We start from the raw sequence: 19,919 nt of genomic DNA on the forward strand, positions 1-19,919 counted from the left end.
AGTTGTAGTGAGTATTTATATGCAAAAATTTGAAGAACGAACCGTTCAGACAATGAAGAAGAAACCCTCATGTTGGCTTTGGTAAGTGGATGATATTTTCGTTATATGGCCTCATGGATTAAAAAAAACTCTGAATTTCTAAATTTTATGACCAATAATAATTCTAATATAAAGTTTTTCATTTCTGGATGTATACGTAATTAGGAAACCTGACAGAACTTTGGGGCACAAAGTCTATAGAAAGCTCATTCATTCACACAGATGTCGTTGTTGTGGTCTTCAGTCCTGAGACTGGTTTGATGCAGCTCTCCATGCCTCTCTATCCTGTGCAAGCTGCTTCATCTCCCAGTACCTACTGCAACCTACATCCTTCTGAACCTGCTTAGTGTATTCATCTCTTGGTATCCCTCAACAATTTTTACTCTCCACGCTTCCCTCCAATGCTAAATTGGTGATCCCTTAATTGTCTCAGAATATGCCCTACCAACCGATCCCTTCTTCTAGTCAAGATGTGCCACAAACTCATCTTCTCTCCAATTCTATTCAATACCTCCTCATTAGTTATGTGATCTACCCATCTATCTTCAGCATTCTTCTGTAACACCACATTTCAACAGCTTCTATTCTCTTCTTGTCCAAACTATTTATCGTTCACGTTTCACTTCCATACAAGGCTACACTCCATACAAATACTTTCAGAAACGACTTCCTGACACTTAAATCTATACTCAAAGTTAACAAATTTCTCTTCTTCAGAAACGCTTTCCTTGCCATTGCCAGTCAACATTTTATATCCTCTCTACTTCAACCATCATCAGTTATTTTGCTCCCCAAATAGCAAAACTCATTTACTACTTTAAGCGTCTCATTTCCTAATCTAATTCCCACAGCATCACCCGATTTAATTCGACTATGTTCCATTATCCTCGTTTTGCTTTTGTTGATGTTCATCTTATATCCTCCTTTCAAGACACTGTCCATTCCGTTCAGCTGCTCTTCCAGGTCTTTTGCTGTCTCTAACAGAATTACAATGTCATCGGCGAACCTCAATGTTTTTATTTCTTCTCCATGGGTTTTAATTCCTACTCTGAATTTTTCTATTGTTTCCTTCACTGCTTGCTCAATATACAGATAGAATAACATCGGGGAGAGGCTACAACCCTGTCTCACTCCCTTTCCAACCACTGCTTCCCTTTCATGACCCTCGACTATTGTAACTGCCATCTGGTTTCTGTACAAATTGTAAATAGCCTTTTGTTCCCTGTATTTTACCCCTGCCACCTTCAGAATTTGAAAGAGAGTATTCCAGTCAACATTGTCAAAAGCTTTCTCTAAGTCTACAAATGCTATAAATGTAGGTTTGCCTTTCCTTAATCTATTTTCTAAGATAAGTCGTAGGGTCAGTATTGCCTCATGTGTTCCAACATTTCTATGGAATCCAAACTGACCTTCCCCGAGGTCGACTTCTACCTGTTTTTCTATTCGTCTGTAAAGAATTAGTGTTAGTATTTTGCAGCCGTGACTTATTAAACTGATAGTTCGGTAATTTTCACATCTGTCAACACCTGCTTTCTTTGGGATTGGAATTATTACATTCTTCTTGAAGTCTGAGGGTATTTCGCCTGTCTCATACATCTTGCTCACTAGATGGTAGAGTTTTGTGAGGCCTGGCTCTCCCAAGGCTGTCAGTATTTCTAATGGAATGTTGTCTATTCCCGGGGCCTTGTTTCGACTTAGGTCTTTCAGTGCTCTGTCGAACTCTTCACGCACTATCATATCTCCTATTTCATCTTCATCTACATTCTCTTCCATTTCTATAATATTGTCCTCAAGAACATCGCCCTTGTATAGACCCTCTATAGACCCTCTATATACTCCTTCCACCTTTCTGCTTTCCCTTCTTTGCTTAGAACTGGGTTTCCATCTGAGCTCTTGATATTCATGCAAGTGCTTCTCTTTTCTCCAAAGGTCTCTTTAATTTTCCTGTGGGCACCCCAATTGATATGCGCCTCTACATCCTTACATTTGTCCACTAGCCATCCCTGCTTAGCCATTTTGCACTTCCTGTCGATCTCATTTTTGAGAAGTTTGTATTCCTTTTTGCCTGCTCCATTTACTGCATTTTTAGATTTTCTCCTTTCATCAATTAAATTCAACATCTCTACTGTTACCCAAGGATTTCTATTAGCCCTCGTCTTTTTACCTACTTGATCCTCTGCTGCCTTCACTATATTATCTCTCAAAGCTGTCCATTCTTCTTCTACTGTATTTCTTTCCCCCATTCTTGTCAATCGTTCCCTAATACTTTCCCTGAAGCTCTCTACAACCTCTGGTTCTTTCAGTTTATCCAGGTCCCATCTCCTCAAATTCCACAAAAATTTTAGTCACCATCCTAATCTGAAAAGAGGAGTGACCAAACTATTAGCAAACCAGACTAAAAGAATCTGTGAATCACAGCACTTGGAGGATGAGCTCTAACATTTAAGAATGGCTTTAGAAGAAACAGCTACAATGACAAAGAGATAAATAGGTTGCTAGACCCCAAAAGTTCTAGATCTTCTAATGAAAAAGAACCAACTAAAGGGAAAATTTTCGTTCCATTTCTAAAAACTATTACAGATCGCTCCAGCAAAGTACTCAGAAAACTTGGTATTGATACAGTGTTTAAACCAACAGGACCGTGCGCAAATACTTGAATACTGCAAAAGACTGACCCCCACTGCTTGTCACAGCAGGAGTGTATAAAATCCCATGCAGTTGCAGCCAAGTGCACACAGGAACTACAAAACAAGAGCATTAAATACCTGCCTCAAGGAACACAAGAGCAATTGTTGAAAAAACTCTGCAATAGCAGATCATGCACTAGGACCAGGAAACCAGCAAATTCATTTTTGCGACACTGGGGTTTTAGCAAGATCTAATAGTTCCTACGCTATGATGTACAGAGAAGCCATAGAAATTTTTTAAAATATCAGTAGAAAAGAAGGATTTAAATTAGAGAAGTTGTGGGCCCTATTGCTAAATAAAACAAGGAGCACAACTCTTCACCTTCACAAGTGCCACAGCATATGTTGGCGCAACTTCACAATCTTAGGTAGAGGTCTGATGACAGCCCAAACCAACTGTTGTGTGAATACTTATAACCATTTTGGCTTGCTGAACGTTTTTTGGTGAGTGTGTAACAGTGTTCCGAGTCATTAAAATATCTGATGAAGTCACCAGAAGTGGAAGACAAAACACTAGGCAGGAATTATGCCTCGAGCCACAGTCTTATGGGCATAAATTAAATACCAGCAATATCACAAATACTAGCTGTCAAAGCCTACATTGTATAATTGAAAACAACTTGACATCAGATACACATTTTGCACAAGTGAGCATCAACTCAGTTACAAAAGATATGAATTCTGTTGTGTCAAGCAGGGGAGGTGTGAAATGAGAGAGCCACTAGATGTCAAACTCAGTTGTTAAGGATTTATTTACTGTTGAAGCATATTTTCATTTTTTGTTTTACATGATTATTATTTTTAATCGATTAAGCGCTCACTAGAGCAAAATATATCTCTGATGAAAAGTTGCTCTAGTTGTCCCTTGTGAAAGATGAAAAACGAGCGAAAAGAAGAAGTCTGTCTCTCACTTGTTCAATATCGGTCTTGAAAAGTGGACACAAATTTAGAAGTGCAGTTGCAGATTTGTTACAATAAATAGCAAGTGTCAAAACATTTGTGTTGAATACATTATTTCAATATCACCACTGAAGAAATGCTATTGTATGCTAATGCATATTAGTGGCACCCTGATCAGTAGCCCAAAGCAAATAGGAGTGAATGAAGCAATCTTATGTTAGACTTACATAGAACGGCTGCAGCCACAACAGGTGGCTTTAGACACATCCTCTAGCAGTACAGACAGATATGCTACAGAGACACAGCTTTCTCTCTTCCTTTCACTGTTGCGTAACACAGCATCACTTACTGGCAAGCATGGTGGACTATGAAGTACGATTTCTGGGAATCAATACCGAATGCTCAGCAAATGACACCACTAGAGTACACTTGTGTAGCCATGAGATTCATAGGTCTATTTACTAGTTTTCAATGTGTCTTTTAATTCTTCTCACAGTAGGTGATGTTTCTTGAATGAGTACAAAATTTTGGATGCTACAGAGGAAGAACTGAATGAATCTGGATCGGAGGAAGTAGTGTGTAAATGTAAGATTCATATTCAGGTAACCTGTTCATTAGCTCATTTTGCAAGTGCTACTGGTCTTACTGGTACTCCTGTGAATGTTACAGTTTTATTTTGCTTCCTTTGTATCTGTCTCGCCTTTTCTACAGAGGAATCTGATGACAACCTCACAGTGGTCCTGACAGATTTCATCCAACCACAACACAGTCGTCTGCACCTCCAAAAGTGAAACAGTGCACATCTCAAAAGAAATTGTGGCAGCTTCACCACCACACAGTTTATCATATAATATGTGCTGGGAAACTTACAGCATCGAGGTAGATCTTTACCAGACAATATGCCTCACTACCTGCTGTAAGAATGTCAGTTTGCATTTATGATGGTGACCTGGTCAGACGGGAGTAATAAGTGCTACACTGCTTATAGTAATGCAAATAAAGCTGTATGCTATGAAAAATCGTCTAAATTGATTAGTACCCAATACGTACTGACCCCAACATGATAATGGAAGCATCACGAGTATATGAAACAGAAAATCCATGAGACACAAGCACTGGCAATCCACCTGGCCCAAGTTTGACAATCCACAAGACGTGAACATTGCTAATCCAAGAGGCATGAACTTCAATGGCTCACCATCACTGGACAGAATCTGAAGCAGCTACAGGTATGTCTGTAACAGTTACATTGTCAGTGACAGCTTTAGAGTAATCAGCAATGAAAGCAGCAACAGCTGTTGTACAAGCAATAAGAATTCTTCCGAGAGGAAGAACAACTGCACCAAGAGGATATTGCCAATACACATTTCATAGATACAGCATGTCGATGCAGATTCCGTGCTCCTGGCTAGAAACTTGAGTGGCAGTCCCTCGTGGCAGGAGGGCAAGCCCACCAGTGATAGCAAGTAGGCCAACAACTGTGCCTCCCTTTGGTGGCAGATAAGGCCACCACGTTGCAGTTTTTAGTTCACAGAGGCTCAGACATTTGTGTATTCCCACAAGCAGTCCTGTGGCAGCACAGAGCATGCATCAACTATGATCTTATTGCAGCAACAGTTCTCTCACAGCAAACTACAGCTGGGTGACAGAAAATCTGTACCTTGGCTTGTGGAAGGCTTTCGAATGGCACTTTATCTTCACTACTATCATCCACCCAATTACTGGCTCGATTTTCTGTCCTCCTTTGGCCTCATACATGTTGTGTGGCATAGTTGTCTCTTAACGGAAGAACTTCAGTAAGAACAAGGGCCCATTAACTTTGTTGAGTGATCCAACTGTGGATTTCATCACAGGACCACCTTCACACTTGCAACTCTTGACAGCATTTTCCATGATAGTGTGTCCAGCTGAGTTGCGGAACTGCCCCACACCACTAAAGAGTGCACCGTATACTGACGACAGCCGGCCTCCCTGTCTTCTCTTGACTACTGTGTCTAGTTCCCAACAAACTTTGGATTGCCAAGATGGAATTTGGGGCAATAGTCCAGAAAGGAACACCACAGCCTTTGGAAGACACATGCTCTTTGCTGATGATTTTGGCAGTAAAGAAGGCAGTTGGTTGATCTGAACAGTGATTGCAGAATATGGAATGGTTGGACAATTCCCAAATGCTACCCAGTATGGCACATAGGAGATTCATGTACCATCTCCCTGGCTAAATGGTTCTTTCCACAATGGAGCTTGTCAAGACCTACAATGAGATTCCACTTGCTCCAAAAGGTATTCATCAAACAGCTATCGCACACAGTTTGGATTGTCTGAATTCCCCTTGATGTCTACAGGCTGTGCAATATTGAACAGATATCCAAGGGTTTATTGACAAGTGCTAAGGGACAGACTTCTGTTTTGCCTTCATTGACAATGCGCTGGTGGCATCATCAGTGCCGCATGAATACTAACATTATCTCCAAGTTTTCCATTGCTTTGCCAGCTACAGAATACTGAATCCTACCAAATGTGCATTTCTGCCGCCCAGAACTGGTGACACTTGACCAAGGTCACCAACTATAGGCAAAGTGTTCCGTAAACATGCCACACAATACGCTCTCGGGTGGACACACTCACTCTACCAGTGCTCTGATTGCGCAGTGCGCGTGTCTGTGGCAGTGCTCACATACAGCAAGCCGCTGAAGTGGTCAGATGAGTTCTTTTTCCAGTGTTCCACATCCATCTGCACAACAGCGGGATTCCTAACGGACCTCTGGAAGTAGATGGAAGAGTTGCAAAGACTGCCTGTCCCTGTGCCACAACAAACAAACCACATTTTCTCTGACGTGTCAATGATTAAAAACATCTTTCTGTGCCAAGACTCGTTATGTAAAGATTTGTAAACTGCCTTACCAAGGCCCTACCCAGTCTTAGAATGGGCTGACCGGATGCTGACTCTACAGGTAAAAGGGAAAAGCAAGTAGTGATCGAAGTAAACAGCATGCCTGCACACAGAAGATGCTGCTGAACTGCCAGCCACAACCACATGAGCCCATATGCCTCCCCAACCACCAAAAAGTTCAGACAGTGGCCACCATACCCACACGCACACTGCCAGATATCAAGAGAATAAGGATCACATGATACATACGACTAATGTGATTCCAACTGAACCCATGGACCACTACTTAAACTGCTCGATATTGTTTCTTTCCCCATTTGGGAGAATGGTGTGGCAACCTCAGTGTCACACATTCCACACTGGAGAAACAGCAACATTGGAACACGTATTTGCCAGATATTATGGCAGACTATATGAGGTAAGAACACCAGCCTGCACCTAGACTGTGACATAGAGAGTACCGTGCTGTATATAGTTATGTAAAAAGAACTGTGTTCTATCAAATATCATCTAAGAGTATTTGTACCTCACAAAGTCGACTGATATAGAGTTAGGCTGGATATTCACTGACCAGTAGCCTACTGTGGGAGAGTTTTTAGAAAGTCATGGCATAAAAGCAGCAGCTAATGGGAGTTTCATTCTGCTGGATATATATATTTTTTTCATTTTTTTTTCATTCTATAACTAGACACACAAAATCAGAAACAAACCAATATCCAAAGTTACTTTATATGATGAACCAGAGACAGGAAGCTGCGCTAAATGTAGTTGCTTTTTAGCAAAATTATACTTAAAATGTCTAATGAAAAAGCCAAAATCGAAAGATTATGAGTCAATAGTTTCATCTTAACCCCATTCTCAAGATACATAATGAGCAACAATTGGCTCAAGATCATATTGTCAAATTTGTATTCAGATAACATCTCAACCTATGCTTCTAGAAGTCAATCTCAGCATGATTTCATGCAGATCTTTTTTGATCGTTTATTAGAAAAATTTTAAAATTAATTTTCCCTACCTGAAAACCTCACAACTAATAATGACGTGCAGCGATTTGAGGTTTCGTATGTTAAAGAAAACAACCTGATAAGTATGGGACAAAGATGTAGTACATTTATCTGAGTATATGATTACCTTGAAAGTAAGACGACACATATTCTGACTAAAATTACAAACTATTTCACTGATGTAAAGCAGTGGTAGTCAGCCTGGTCTCTACTGACCACAAATGAGCATTCCAACTTCCGTGGTGGGTGGTAAGCAGTACGAACTTTAAAAACATTTTCATTAAGTTCTAATAAAATTTTGACACAGTATTTGGCGGTTGTTGTTGTGGTCTTCAGTCCTGAGACTGGTTTGATGCAGCTCTCCATGCTACCCTATCTTGTGCAAGTTTCTTCATCTCCCAGTACCTACTGCAACCTACATCCTTCTGAATCTGCTTAGTGTATTCATCTCGTGGTCTCCCTCTACGATTTTTACCCTCCGCACTGCCCTACAATGCTAAATTTGTGATCCCTTGATGCCTCAGAACATGTCCTACAAACCAGTCCCTTCTTCTCGTCAAGTTGTGCCACAAACTCCTCTTCTCCCCAATTCTATTCAATACCTCCTAATTAGTTATGTGATCTACCCATCTAATCTTCATCATTCTTCTGTAGCACCACATTTCGAAAGCTTCTATTTTCTTCTTGTCCAAACTATTTATTGTCCACATTTCACTTCCATACACAGCTACACTCCATACAAATACTTTCAGAAACGACTTCCTGACACTTAAATCAATACTGGATGTTAACAAATTTCTCTTCTTCAGAAACGCTTTCCTTGCCATTGCCAGTCTACATTTTATATCTTCTCTACTTCAACCATCATCAGTTATTTTGCTCCCCAAATAGCAAAACTCATTTACTACTTTGAGTGTCTCATTTCCTAATCTAATTCCCTCACCATTACCCGACTTAATTCGACTACATTCCATTATCCTCGTTTTGCTTTTGTTGATGTTCATCTTATATCCTCCTTTCAAGACACTGTCCATTCCGTTCAACTGCTCTTCCAATTCCTTTGCTGTCTCTGACAGAATTACAATGTCATTGGCGAACCTCAAAGTTTTTATTTCTTATCCATGGATTTTAATACCTACTCTGAATTTTTCTTTTGTTTCCTTTACTGCTTGCTCAATATACAGACTGAATAGCATCAAGGAGAGGCTACAACCCTGTCTGACTCCTTTCCCAACCACTGCTTCCCTTTCATGACCCTCGACTATTATAACTGCCATCTGGTTTCTGTACAAATTGTAAATAGCCTTTCGCTCCCTGTATTTTACCCCTACCACCTTTAGAATTTTAAAGAGAGAGTTCCAGTCAACAATGTCAAAAGCTTTCTCTAAGTCTACAAATGCTAGAAACGTAGGTTTGCCTTTCCTTAATCTTTCTTCTAAGATAAGTCGTAAGGTCAGTTTTGCCTCACATGTTCCAATATTTCTACGGAATCCATACTGATCTTCCCCAAGGTCGGCGTCTACCAGTTTTTCCATTCATCTGTAAAGAATTTGTGTTAGTATTTTGCAGCTGTGACTTATTATACTGATAGTTCAGTAATTTTCACATCTGTCAACACCTGCTTTCTTTGGGATTGGAATTATTATATTCTTCTTAAGTCTGAGGGTATTTCGCCTGTCTCATATATCTTGCTCACCAGATGGTAAGAGTTTTGTCAGGACTGGCTCTCCCAAGGCCATCAGTAGTTCTAATGGAATGTTGTCTACTCCCGGGGCCTTGTTTCGACTTAGGTCTTTCAGCGCTCTGTCAAACTCTTCACGCAGTATTTGGTAAGTAATTATTATTATATGCTTTAACTTGCTGTAACTCTTCGTTATAAATTTTACAAAGTAAAGTTGCTTCCCTTGTTTATAAATCACCATTACTGTTGAAGAGGTGGATAGTTAGAAAATTTTACTGCTGACAGAGATACAAAAGAGGGTGGTAGCTGGAAAAGGTTGACTATGCCTCATACAAAGTACCTGCCTAAAAGAGTTACCATTATACCTGTTCTAAACTTATTACATTTATTGATTATCTACATTCGGACATTACAAGGACAAATAAAATAAATAAAAAAAAACTGTTTGCACTACATTTTATCTTCACTCACTTCTTTGCTTACTATCTAAGCTAGTCATATGTGGTATTACTATTTTTAATCATTATCATCAGTGGTGATGACATCTGGGACGACAGTTTCACCTAAGCTATGGGAGGCAAGGAAATAGGCAGATTGTTTCTACAAACGAGCATTAATAAAATTTATAATCTTGATTGTCACAAATATTTGACTGTTTCTTTTAAACATGAGAAAATTTCCTAAATGAGCGACAAACATTTTAAGTAACAGTCACTTTTTAGAGCCACAACACTCTTTAAAGTGGCTGGGCCTCAAAGTGTGAAGAATCTACTTCATCATACAAGTAATGTTATTTTTAAGAATAGTAGACCCCACTCCAAGAAACTGCTAGAACCCTACACAAACCAATCATTCAAATAAAAAATAAGTTTTCACAATAATTCTTTTCCTGGAAATAGTAACACAAATGACTGGGAATGCATTCACATTTCCTCATACTGTGCAAGAGGAAGGGTCTTATCAATGCTGACTGCTACTTTATAGTGCTCACTGCCCCACCTAGTATGCAACCACTTCTCCTTCCTACAATAAAGGAAAACTAAATCAGTACAGTGACACATAACCAATAAACCAGTACAGTGGCACATAACCAATCAGTAGCACAGACAAATTATACAGACTGAAAGAACATTGAAAATAAGTAGCACATGACTTACAGAAATGTGCAATGCAGAATGAATGACATGTAATAAAATGGCAAATATGGCACAGGAAACCTACCATTATATTAACAATATTAGGAAAAGGATAGATGAATGGTTACTCACTGTAAAGATAACCTGTTGAGTTGAAGATGGGCACAATGAAAAGACTGTTACACTGTTACACACTACAGCTGTCAGCCAAAGCCTTCTTCAGTAAAGAAAACACACATTCACACAAGCAAGTGCACCTCATGCATGCACGAGCACTACCACAGACAGCACTTTTCATACCAGTTATTCAATTAGGAAATGAGATACTAAAAGTAGTAAATCAGATGTCAAGAGAGGATGTAAAATGCGGACTGGTAATAGCAAGGAAAATATTTCTGAAAAAGTTCTTTCAGGGAGCATCTGTACGAACTGTAGACTTATATGGACGTTAAAGATGGAGGTAAACAGTGCAGATAAAAAGAGTAACAGAAACTTTGAAATGTGCAGTTACGGAAGAATGCTGTAAATTAGCTGGGAGATGGAGTAATAACTAATCAGCAAGTACTACAGTGAAATAGGGTGAAAAGAGGTATATGGCACAACTTGACGAAAAGATGTGATGTATTGATAGGGCATAGCCTGAGGCATCAAATAATATTAATAATAAATGAAACACACCAGTTTGCTTTTGTTCTACAATATTACTTTTATTGTGTTAACCGGTTTCCAGCTTACAATGCCATCTTCAGGCATTTACTGAGTATTGTCACCAAAGAAGTTACAATGTTTTGCAAACAACAGAAACAACGGATGATTCTGTTAACATGAATATTAAAAACTTGAATGCATATTATTAATGTTCCACAATGATATTTATTTAATAGTTTGTTATGAACCTAGGTCATTGTCAGATAACTTAATACTAAATGGATAGTCCACACAACTTCAGTGAGAATTCATGGCCTTATGAAGATTGTTTTCCAAAGATATGTGACATTTTAAGACTACATCAATACAAAAGCACAAGCATAATGTAATACCAAAAGGCTCCGAAGAAATAAGTCTTATATTACAGTGTATTCAAAGATTAAAAGTATGAATTTATATGCAAAATATGTTGTTCAAGTGATTAACGGCACAGACTACTATGTCATATGGACAAACTGGTGAATGTGATGAACAGGCAGTAAAAAAAAAAAGGGGAGGGGGGGGGGAATAACATGCATATTATCTGCTGGTGAGAGCACTATATCAACTGGCTGCCGTTACTTTAGTAAAGGAGTGTAGTGAAACTATAATTGGCCATTAACGACTAGATCAGGATTCTTTGACTGGTGTTTATTAACAGCCAGAATTTTGATTAATGTCAGTTTTCCAATTTCCTGTGTGGAGATCATAATACTTAATATCAAATAAATGAAATTCAAATGTAGCGCATTCAACAAACATGAAATCTTACAGTCTCCAACTCCTTTCATGGTTAGTTATAGTCCTACCTGACTAAAATGGCTCTGGGCACTATGGGACTTAACATCTGAGCTCCTCAGTCCCCTAGACTTAGAACTACTTAAACCTAACTAACCTAAGGACATCACCCACATCCATGTCCAAGGCAGGATTCGAACCTGCGACTGTAGCAGCAGCATGGTTCCGGACTGAAGCACCTAGAACCGCTTGCCCACAGCGGCCGGTGCTACCTGATTGACCTACATATAATTTGCCATACAGATTGCAGGAAATCTTGTAAATTCCATTCTAGCAACAACATTCTTAATGTAAAAAGCTGCAGTATATTTCCTGGAAGTATCTGTCCTATCTTTTCAATCAGGGTAGGAGTATAAACATTGCTGTATACTATTTCTTTAGTTATTTTCAATTCATTTTCAAAATCTAGTTCGGTTTGTGACATAAACAGCAGGCAGTGCACAATGGAGCGGGAGGCTGCAAGTCTGTTGCAGGATGCTGGAACTGACAGGTATTACTGTGTGTGTAGAAGTTACTTTCACGTATAACTTAAGTAAATGCTGTTGCTTACTAATGTCAGTCATGAGGTCTACAAAGCTGATAAGAGTCTCCTTCCAACACCACTGCGAATTTAATTTTACTGTGATGTAAATGCAAATGATGAAAAAAATTATTTCATTATTTGGTGCTACCTGTCCATGAGCACACTTACCATCAGACAATTAAACAATTTTTTTTTCAACATTTGAATTCACACCACAATAAAATGAAGTTCACACTTCTTTATCCTCCTCAAACAGCACTAAACCGCACTGACAACAAATGGGACCCATGCTATATGTAGGCAGAACTTCACGGATACTTCCCTAGAAACTAAAATCAAGGCAATATACTCCAGCTTTTTAAAACTAGGAACACTGTTGTCCACACTCTGACAGTAAAGATAAGATTCCTCCTTTAGAACAGAGTGGAATTTATACAATTTCCTGCAATCTGTGTGGCAAATTATATGCAGGTCGATGAGATAGGGCTAGAACTACTAGGCTGACTGAAAGGAGTTGAAGACTATAATATTCCACATTTGCTGAATATGCTATGAATAAAAGCCATTTATATGATATTAAATGTGATGTTCTACACAGAGGAACCAAAGGCGGAAAATTAACATTACTTGAAATCTGGCCCATACTGACCTAACACAGTTGCATTATTCACCTTTACTAAATCAGCAGCTGCCAGTTAATATTTCTTTCATTATTAAATAATATGCTTGTTATAACTGTTCCACACTCACATTTCATAGACTCCTCTCTCCCCTGCACCCCCCCCCCCCCCCCTCCTGCCACCTTTTTACTGACTGTTCATCACGTTCACCAGTTTTTCCATACAACATAGTTGTCTGTGCCATTATGTACACAAACAACATATTTGGCTGATACATTCAAACTTTTAATCATGAACATACTGTAATATAAGATTTATTTGTTCAGAGTTTCCATGGGTATTACATTATGCTTGTGTTTTTGCATAGACATAATCGTAAAATGTCACAAATTTTGAAAAACAATTTTATACAGCTATGAACTCTCACTGAAGTTGAGTGGACTACCTGTTTAGTATTAAGTTATCTGACAATAGCATACATTCATAATGAATTATTACATAAATATTATTGTAGAACATTAATATTGTTAATATGTCTATGTTTCCCCAAGAACCAATGGAATATTCCATAAATATCATCAAAGAATAGTTAATTTGACAATGGCGGAGGGAGTGAGAAAAGGGGAGATGAGGACTGTAGTGGGAGAGGAAGGGGTGACTATTGCAATCAAGATCAAACAGGACATTGGCTGCTGTAGTTCACAAGATGCACTAGTGTGGAAAGCTGCAGTAAAGCAGTGTTTGGACTGAAGACCACAACACCTACAATCAAACAAAATTAAAGGCTGTTTAAGCAGATCTGTAGTGAGCACTGGCACATACCTGATCTTGCCAAAGAGATCTGATGAACTTGAATTTGGGCGAACAGTTTCAGATGCCTTCTTCTCTGTGCTGGGTGCGCAAACAAGACAGCTCTCTGTATTGTGATCTTCTAAATACTGGTTCAAGTCTTCTCTCAGAAATTCGTGGACAGCTAGAAATAATAATTATCTGGTTAAATAAAATGTTCAAATCACAAGTAATGAATATTCTGAAAAGCCATAGTCAAACAACTTGCAAATCAAAAGCCTATTACCAAGAAAACACAGCAGATCATTTGCTGTTTGTACTTTTCAATCTTAAATACGAAATGTACCTCAGGGGTGGGCATAAAATGATAACTGGATCCTTCTATCACCCACCCAACTTGATCAGCTGATGAAACTGAAAACTTTAGACAAAATGTCAGTTCGCTTGTAAGTAAGTTCCCCATTGTCCAGACAATTGGAAAAATAACAGTTTTGTTAGAGGTGGGTGTGATAAGAAATTCCTGTGAACATTACTAAATGCCTTCTCTGAAAACTACCTACAACGGATAGTTCCGAATGCCACTCGTGATGGAAATACATTGCATCCAACAGCAACAAATAGACCTGACTTCTTTGAGGACATCCACATCGAAAATGGTATCAGTGACCGTGAGGCAGTTTTGGCAACAATAATTACCAGTACAAAAAGATAAATAAAACAAGCAGAAAGATACATCCATTCAGTAAACTAGATAAAAAATCAAGTGTCATAACTCACTGAGGACTATAGACACACACACTGAATGAAATGCATTTAGCTGTCAAGAGGGATAGTATGTGAAGCCTTCCGTGACTACCATAGCAGAATATTGTCAAATGATCTTTCACAAAACCCAAAGAAATTCTGCCCATATGTAAAGGCTATTAATGGCACCAAAGTTAGAGTTGAGTCCCTAGTGAATGAGACAGAAACTGAAATTGAGAGTAGGAAAGCAGAAGCTGAACTGCTTAACTCTGTTTTCAAATGTCCCATTACAAAGGGAAACCCAGGAGAGTTGCCCCAATTTAATCCTTATGCCACTGAAAAGATGAATGAAATAAGTAGGCTGTGTCAGTGGTGTTGAGAAAAAGCTGAATTTGTTGAAATTGAACAAAGTCCCAGGGCCCTATGAAATCCTTATCAGATTCTAGCCCTCTTCCAACTATAATCTATCGTAGATCCCTCAAACAGGAAACTGTGCCCACTTCTTGGAAAAAAGGACAGGTAACACCCTTCTACAAGAAGGGTAGTAGAAGTGATCTGCAAAACTACCATCTAGTATCCTTGACACTGATTTGTTGTAGGATCTTATAACGTACTCTGAGCTGAAACACAATGAGGTATCTTGAACAGAACAACCTCCCCAATGCCAACCAGCATGGATTCTGAAAAACATCGATCATGTGAAGCCCAACTCACATTTTTCTCACACGACATACTGAAAGATTTGGATCAAGACTGTCAGGTAGACGCAGTATTTCTTGATTTCTGAAAAGCATTTGACTCAGTAACATCCCTATACTTATTGTCAAAACTCCTATCATATGGATTATCATGTAAAATCAGTGACTGAATTGAAGACTTTTGGTAGGGAGGACGCAACACGTAACCTCGGATGGAGAGTCATTGTCAGATATAGAAGTAACTTCGAGTGTGTGCGTCCCTGGGAAGTGTGTTGGAAACCTTGCTGTTCATGTTGTGTATTAATGACCTTGCTGGCAATATTCATAGCAATCTCAGACATTTTGCAGATGATGTAGTTATCTATAACCAAGGACTGTCTGAAAGAAGCTGCACAATTATTCTGTCAGATCTTGTAAGATTTCAAAATGGTGTGAAGACTGACAACTTGCTTTAAATGTTCAGAAATGAAAAAGTATGTACTTCACAAAACGAAAGAACATAGCATCCTTTGACTACAATATAAATGAGTCACAGCTGGAATCAGCTTCTGTTTATTGGTAGAATACTGGTGAAGTGCAATCAGTCTACAAAGGAAATTGTTTACAAATCACTCATGTGACCCATTCTAGAATATTGCTCAAGTGAGTGGGACCTGTACCAAATGGGAGTAACAGGGGATATTGAAAATATACAGCACAAACTGTCAGAGGTTTGTTTGACCCGAAGGAGAGATGCTGATGAAACTGAAATGGTTGACTCTTCAAGATACTGTACAGAGAAAGTCTACCAACAAAGTTTTAAGAACCAGCTTTAAATGATGAATCTAGGAATATACTACATCCCCCTATGTATCACTCACAAAGGGATCACGAGGACAAGATGTGAATAATTACAGCATGCACAGAGGCATTCAGACAATCATGTCCATATGTGAATGGATTGGGAAAAATGTCTAATAACTGGTACAATGGGATGTACCCTCTGTCATGCACTTCATGGTGGTTTGCAGAATATAAATGTAGATGTATCTTTGTCATCTATGAACAAAACTCTAAACTGGCAAGCACTTAAAAACGTGTCAAACCAGTCTTTGCACATCAGAAGTATCCATCTGAACTAACCCATAGATAGATACTGTTTATTTCATCAATCTGGATTCTTAAAATACACTACATTATGGTTGGCTGGCTTAACATTTAATACAGCTCTAACTTGGAAAATTCAATCTTTCTTATCTCCTATCTACCCTCTGATGTTCTTTCATACATTGTCCTTCTAAATTAGAAATGCATTCCTGTCCGAGCTGCCACAGACGGCAGTCATGTGCGTGACGTGTGCTTGCTTGTGTGGATGTGTGTGTGTGAGTGTGTGTGTGTGTGTGTGTGTGTGTGTGTGTGTGTGTTTCCTTTTCCAAGAAAGGCTTTGGCTGTAAGTTAAATGTGCAACAGTCTTTTTGTTGTGCCAGTCTGCAACACAAAGTGTCACCTCAACAGTGATAAGCAATCTTGTTCCTTATAATGTTGATTTCTTCTCAACCTGGAGTTTACATTGTTTCAATACTTTACCTACAATTTTATCCATGCCTCTAGATCTATATACTACGCAGATCCTGTACAGAGAGATCTCTGGGATGTGGAAAGTACATTTCACTTAAGTGCAATACAGTGAAATAACTTAATATTAAGAAAGATTATTGTACTACAGTACTAACATCAACTATAAAGTGACCAGAACCATTACTTCACTCTAGTCACCGAGACAATAATGCAACCACAATTCAAAATCTATGGAACCTTTACTTTGAACACAATCTCTGGAATATAGGACTATAGTTAAAAATTATGTAAGTCTCTCATTGCTTTTTTTATTGTTAGAGCTGTTCATTTCAAACTGTTCCATTTAAAGATTTTATTTCAATTGTTTCCTTCTGATCCAACCAACCAAATTCAGCAAAGAATGCCCTTCAAGCTGAAAAATGTGCATCAGGTGCAAGTTGGGAAATGTATTCCAAGTAAAAATATTTTTCAATCATAACAGAACAATTCAGATGTGTTTAGGCTCAGCATCATGAAGTCCTTGAGGGTCAAGATAGTTCAAGAATTCTATCTGAACAAGGCAGATTATTGTTGTTGAACATAATTGGAAGTACGATGGATTCCAAATGTTTCTCACAAAATAGAAGCTGCACATAAAGGAACACAGCACAAGCCTCATGCAGATTAAGTGACCTTAGTATGTGAAAAAGAAATCAACTGTAGCTGTAGCTGTGCAATATATTATGCTTACAAAGAGCTGAAATAACACCAACAAATGAAAAATGGTGGTGGCTTCTCATTAAAACTAAAAATAAATTAAAGGCAATTAATATTGATAATCACCTTGGTATCCTCCAGTGAGCATGCTGACAAAACTGGTGTGCTTCTGTAAGAAAGAAGCAACAACCATGTGAGTGTACTGGTCTTCTTCGACACGGCCAGAGCCTAGGAAACAAAGGTGCTCACCACCAGCAGCTGAACGAGCAGCTAGTGCCTGGCGTTGTGCTGATAACAAGCCCTGAACAGCTGTAGCAAATGCTGCTGGCTCTTGAAGCATCTGCAAAATAGAGATATACTGACTCATCTGTGTTAACCGGTCCATTCACTTTCAATAAACTGCTTGACTGAATGATGAGCAATAAAATTTTCTGAATGCCTTATCTGAAACTTAGCAGAAATATGACAGTAATGTAATATGCTACAAGGTAAATACATAAGTGTTGTGAAAGCTCTGTTCTCCAAGGAACCAAGGTATTGACTGAGCATTAAGCCCCATAGTCATACAAGGCCAATGATTACCATTATTTTTATGTAACAGTATTTTGATTTTATTAAACAAGAGAAAATCCAGGAAGGAATGAAACATTACTATGAGAAGGAAAGCTGCTACTCACCACACTTAAAGCGCACACACACACACACACACACACGGCTGCAGTCTCAGCCAATTGAAACCACCTGTGAACAGCAGCAGCAGTGCATGATGGGAGTTGCGACTGGCTGGGGGTAAGGAGGAGGCTGGGGCGGGGAGGGGGAGGGATAGTATGGTGGGGATGGCAGATAGTGAATTGCTGCAGGTTAGATGGAGGACAGGGGAGAGGTGTGGAGGGAGGGAGGGGAGGGGGAGGAAGTAGTGGAAAAGAAGAGAAATAGAGAGAAATAAAGAGAAATAAATAAAAAGACTGGGTGTGATGGTGGAACAATGGCTGTATAGCGCTGGAATGGGAGCAGGGAAGGAGTTGGATGGGTGAGGACAATGACTAAAAAAGGTTGAGGCCAGGAGGGTTACAGGAACATAGGATGTATTGCAAGGAAAGTTCCCACCTGTGCAATTCAGAAAAGCTGGTGTTGGTGGGAAGGATCCATATGGCACAGACTGTGAAGCAGTCATTGAAATGAAGGATATCATGTTTGGCAGCGTGTTCAACAACAGGGTGGTCCACTTGTTTCTTGGCCACAGTTTGTCAGTGGCCATTCATGCACATGGACAGCTTGTTGATGGTCATGCCTACATAGAATGCAGCACAGTGGTTGCAGCTTACCTTGTAGACCACGACTGATTTCACAGGTAGACCTGCCTTGGATGGGATAGGTGATGTTAGTGCCCTGACTGGAGTAGGTGGTGTTGGGAGGATGTATGGGACAGGTCTTGCATCTAGGTCTATTACAGGGGTATGAGCCATGAGGTAAGGGGTTGAGACCAAAGGCTGTGTAAGGAAGGACGAGTACACTGTACAGGTTCGGTGGATGGCGGAATACCACTGAGGGAGTGGTGGGAAGAATAGTGGTCCGGACATTTCTCATTTCAGGGCATGACGAGAGGTAATCAAAACCCTGGCAGAGAGTGTAATTTAGTTGCTCCAGTCCTGGGTGGTACTGAGTTACAATGGGAATGCTCCTATGCGGCTGGACGGTGGGAATTTGGGACATGGTGGGAGACAGGAAAGATAAGGCAGGGGAGATTTGCTTTTGAACGAGGGACCATGGGTAGCTAGGCTGTATGGAAGGGACTTCTTGGTATGGAATGGGTGGCAGCTGTCGAACCACAGCAATACCTCCATCCCATACCAAGAAGTCAATTCCTTACAGCTTAGCCACCCGTGGTTGTCGCATCTGCAGTGATGAGCAGTTCCTCTCGAAATATACCGAAGGTCTCACTGAAGCCTTCACTGACCCCGATTATCCTTCCAACCTCACACAAAAACAAATCTCCCCCGCCTTATCTTTCCAGTCTCCCACCACCTCCCAAAGTCCCACCGAGAGGCCACATAGGAGCAGTCCCCTTGTAGCTCAGTACCACCCAGGACTGGAGCAACTGAATTACATTCTCCACCAGGGTTTCGATTACCTCTCATCGAGCCCTGAAATGAAAAATGTCCAGCCCACTATTCTTCCCACCCCTCCCACAGTGGTACTCTGCCGTCCACCGAACCTACAAAGTATACTCGTCCATCCTTACACAACCTCTGGTCCCAACCCCTTACCTCATGGCTCATACCCCTGTAATAGACCGAGATGCAAGACCTGTCCCATACATACCTACTTCAGTCTGGTCACTAGCATCACCTCTCCCACCGAAGACAGCGCAACCTGTGAAACACTCACGTGATCTACAACCTAAGCTGCAACCACTGTGCTGGATTCTATGTAGGCATGTCAACCAACAAGCTGCCTGTCCACATGA

General features: G+C 39.8%; 1 protein-coding gene across 1 annotated transcript in view; it reads right to left on the minus strand.

Annotated features, from left to right (window-relative positions):
- LOC126416733 (TBC1 domain family member 23) overlaps positions 1–19,919 on the minus strand; it is a 229,456-nt gene that overhangs the window by 88,856 nt on the left and 120,681 nt on the right. The window contains exons 8-9 of the mRNA XM_050084556.1: positions 17,579–17,792; positions 13,791–13,941 (exon numbers count right to left, since the gene is read on the minus strand). Of these exons, the coding sequence (XP_049940513.1) occupies positions 13,791–13,941; positions 17,579–17,792 (365 nt within the window). The remainder of the gene's footprint in view (positions 1–13,790; positions 13,942–17,578; positions 17,793–19,919) is intronic.

Source organism: Schistocerca serialis, chromosome 8, assembly GCF_023864345.2.
Source record: "Schistocerca serialis cubense isolate TAMUIC-IGC-003099 chromosome 8, iqSchSeri2.2, whole genome shotgun sequence".
Lineage (NCBI taxonomy): Eukaryota > Metazoa > Arthropoda > Insecta > Orthoptera > Acrididae > Schistocerca > Schistocerca serialis.